The 2,801-nt window shown below is 42.0% G+C and overlaps 1 protein-coding gene across 1 annotated transcript; it reads left to right on the top strand.

The window, feature by feature from the left end:
- Positions 1 to 885: 885 nt before the first annotated feature.
- On the top strand, positions 886 to 1,953 carry LOC141674470 (uncharacterized). The gene is made up of 2 exons (XM_074481174.1): positions 886 to 1,026; positions 1,114 to 1,953. The coding sequence occupies exons 1-2, from the start codon at positions 886 to 888 to the stop codon at positions 1,951 to 1,953; spliced, it is 981 nt and encodes a 326-aa protein (XP_074337275.1).
- The last annotated feature ends 848 nt before the right edge of the window (positions 1,954 to 2,801 follow it).

Genomic DNA, 2,801 nt, shown 5'->3' with positions numbered 1-2,801 from the left:
CATCGAAACAGAGAAAGTTGTTGTTGATGACCCCTACTCTTTCCAACCGAATTTAGGGTCACAACCGAGACAATTAACATACGGGAGTAATGTCAACCCAGGGTGGTCAGATCTACATTTTGGAGGTGGAGAGTACAGAGGCAAAACCACGGAAAAAGGTGGAGGGTACGTAGGAGGCAATAGTCAATACGGTGGAAGGTATGGAGGGGAGAGTAGTGGATACGACGGAGGGTATGGAAGGGAAAGTAATCAATATGGTGGAGGGTATGGAGGGGAGAGTAGTCAATATGGTGGAGGGTATGTAGGGGGAGGTAATCAATATGGTGGAGGGTACGGAGGGGGAAATAGTCAATATGGTGGAGGGTATGGGGGGGTAGTGAATATGGTGGAGGGGGGAGTAGTTATGAAAATGAGGAAGAGGGTGGAGCTAATGTAGATATGGTGGGAAGAGGTTCGGGTAATCGGTTAGCCCTCGTTGCAGATGAAACTGTAGATAATTCATCCAGTGAGGATGATTTTCACCTTCATCATGATGATGGGGAAGAAGATTCATCAGGCAGCGATGAAGGGGGAGGGCATGTAGAGAGGAATGCAAAAAAATTTAGCGTGTTTCCAACACCTGGGGAAGAGCATCATGTTCCAAGGGCTCCATGGTTCCGCACAGAGAAATATATCCCCCCAATAATAGATAGCTCTAGTGATATGTATGTTGATAAATACCTCGATCAGGGGGAACTGAGTGAAGGAAAGTGTTACCGTGACAAAGCAACCCTGTTGTTGGCAGTCAAGCACGCTCATATTGCCACGGATCGTACATATAAAATGACAAAGAGTAACAAAGAACAACTAATTGTACAGTGCCGGGCTGAGGGCTGTAACTAGAGGATGCGAGCTGCTTTCATGCATAATTCTGGCCACTGGAGGATAAATATAAATAGAGAGGAACACAGATGCTTGGTTGATCGGTCGTTACAAGATCACAAGAAGCTATCTGCAAGGATGATTTCGCTGATTGTGAAACCACTTGTAAGCAATTTAACATACATAACTATTTAACTTCCCTACATATTTGGTACGAAAATATTTTGACACAATCAATGAAATGTGAAACAGGTGATCGATACACCGGAAATCCCCATTAAAACTATTATCCCGCTTATCAACAATGAGCACAACCATATAGTGGGGTACAAGAAAGCGTGGCGAGGCAAACAAATAGCCATTGAGGAAGTCTATGGAAGTTCGGCTACAACATATCAAGCTCTTCCCATATTTCTTGCAGCCATCAAGAAGACAAATTCTGAAACCATTGATGAGATCGATGTCGTGCCTCTTGCTCAGGAACGAGGCATGTTCGTTTGCAAGCGAATCTTTTGGTGTTTGAAGGCAATGATGGATGGGTGGCAACATGCACATCCTGTGATTTCAATAGACGGAACTTTCTTGAAGGGAAGATATAGGGGCAAGCTGCTTGTTGCCATGGGTGTAGATTCAAACAACGACCATTTTCCTCTTTGCTATGGTTTGGTTGATGAGGAGACGTACGAGAACTGGTCTTGGTTTCTGCAACGTATTCGGAGACATGTCTGTCGCCAAAAGACCGGCGTGTGCATCATCTCTGATCGAGCAGCCAGTATTCTTTCTGCAATAAGAGATCCTCAAAATGGATTTGTTGAGCCATTAGACATCCATAGGTTCTGTCTACTGCATGTCCGAAGCAACTTCTGCCATCATCACCTTGGCGATGAACTAAAGAAATTGATGTGGAAAGGTGGAACAACTACACAAGTCTCCAAGCATGATGCATACATGGCAAGGATTGGTGAAATTTCCCCCCTGCCCTTGACTATCTTGCAAGAATACTCGTTGAGAGGTGGACACTTTCCCACGATAATGGTGTTCGATATGGTCAAACGATTACCAACATGCTTGAGGGTTTTAACAGAAACATAAAAAGGGCTCGTTTCCTTCCGGTAACAGCGATGATGGGGTACCTCTTCTACAAGGCGGTCACGATTATTGAAACAAATAGAAATATAGTAGATGACGGTGTGCAACAGGGTCAACAATTATGTGCGCGGTCAGCCGCCATGTTAGCAAAAATTCAAAGAATGGCAACTGGATATACGATTATTACTTTTCACCGTGCACGTGGGATCTTGAAAATAGTTACATGTCAATACACAACTGCTAAGGGAAGTGTTAGTCCCTTAACAATATAGCAAGAATTACAGAAGGGGGGTTGAATGGAATTCTTGAACTTTTTCTTGAAATAAAAATGTTCAACTCGATTATAGATATATTTGTTTTGATTAGCACAATGCGGAATATAAACTTTAATGAATCAAAACAAGAGTAATTAAAAACTTTCTGGTGGATTTAAATAAATTCCACTAGAGATATATTTAATATATCGAGAGGACTCTGTGTGCAGAAATGCTCACAGCTGCTTATATAAAATAGAACTACTAAGAACACAGGAAATGCTAAAGATAGTGCTTACAAAGATTTCTCTGTGTTTGTTTCTTAGCTCTCTTAGTTGTTTTTCTATTTGCTACTCTCTTGGTTTATATATTACCAAGATTACAAAGTCAAAAGAACTGAATAAATATAAAATCTAACAGTCTTGATCTTTGCTGCTTTTCGTCCTCTATTACCCAGTTAATGGGCTTCCACAGTGTGTTTGTATCCAACTCGACGGCTGTGTGTCAGCTTTCACTGTTCAACTGATGTTTGAATCTTGATATGATCATCCGTCGACTTTCAGATCATCCGTCGATGACTTACTTGATCATCCGTCG

This window comes from Apium graveolens, chromosome 7 (genome assembly GCF_009905375.1).
Source record: "Apium graveolens cultivar Ventura chromosome 7, ASM990537v1, whole genome shotgun sequence".
NCBI classification, from domain to species: Eukaryota; Viridiplantae; Streptophyta; class Magnoliopsida; order Apiales; family Apiaceae; genus Apium; species Apium graveolens.
Note: the sequence above shows the minus strand (reverse complement) of the source record. Positions and strands in the feature narration are given on the sequence as shown.

What these genes read in the sequence shown, in the direction of transcription:
- LOC141674470 (XM_074481174.1), top strand. Translation starts at nt 886, where the DNA reads ATGCGAGCTGCTTTCATGCATAATTCTGGCCACTGGAGGATAAATATA. An exon ending in CGCTGATTGTGAAACCACTT is followed by an intron (nt 1,027 to 1,113) that starts GTAAGCAATTTA and finishes AATGTGAAACAG; the next exon opens with GTGATCGATACACCGGAAAT.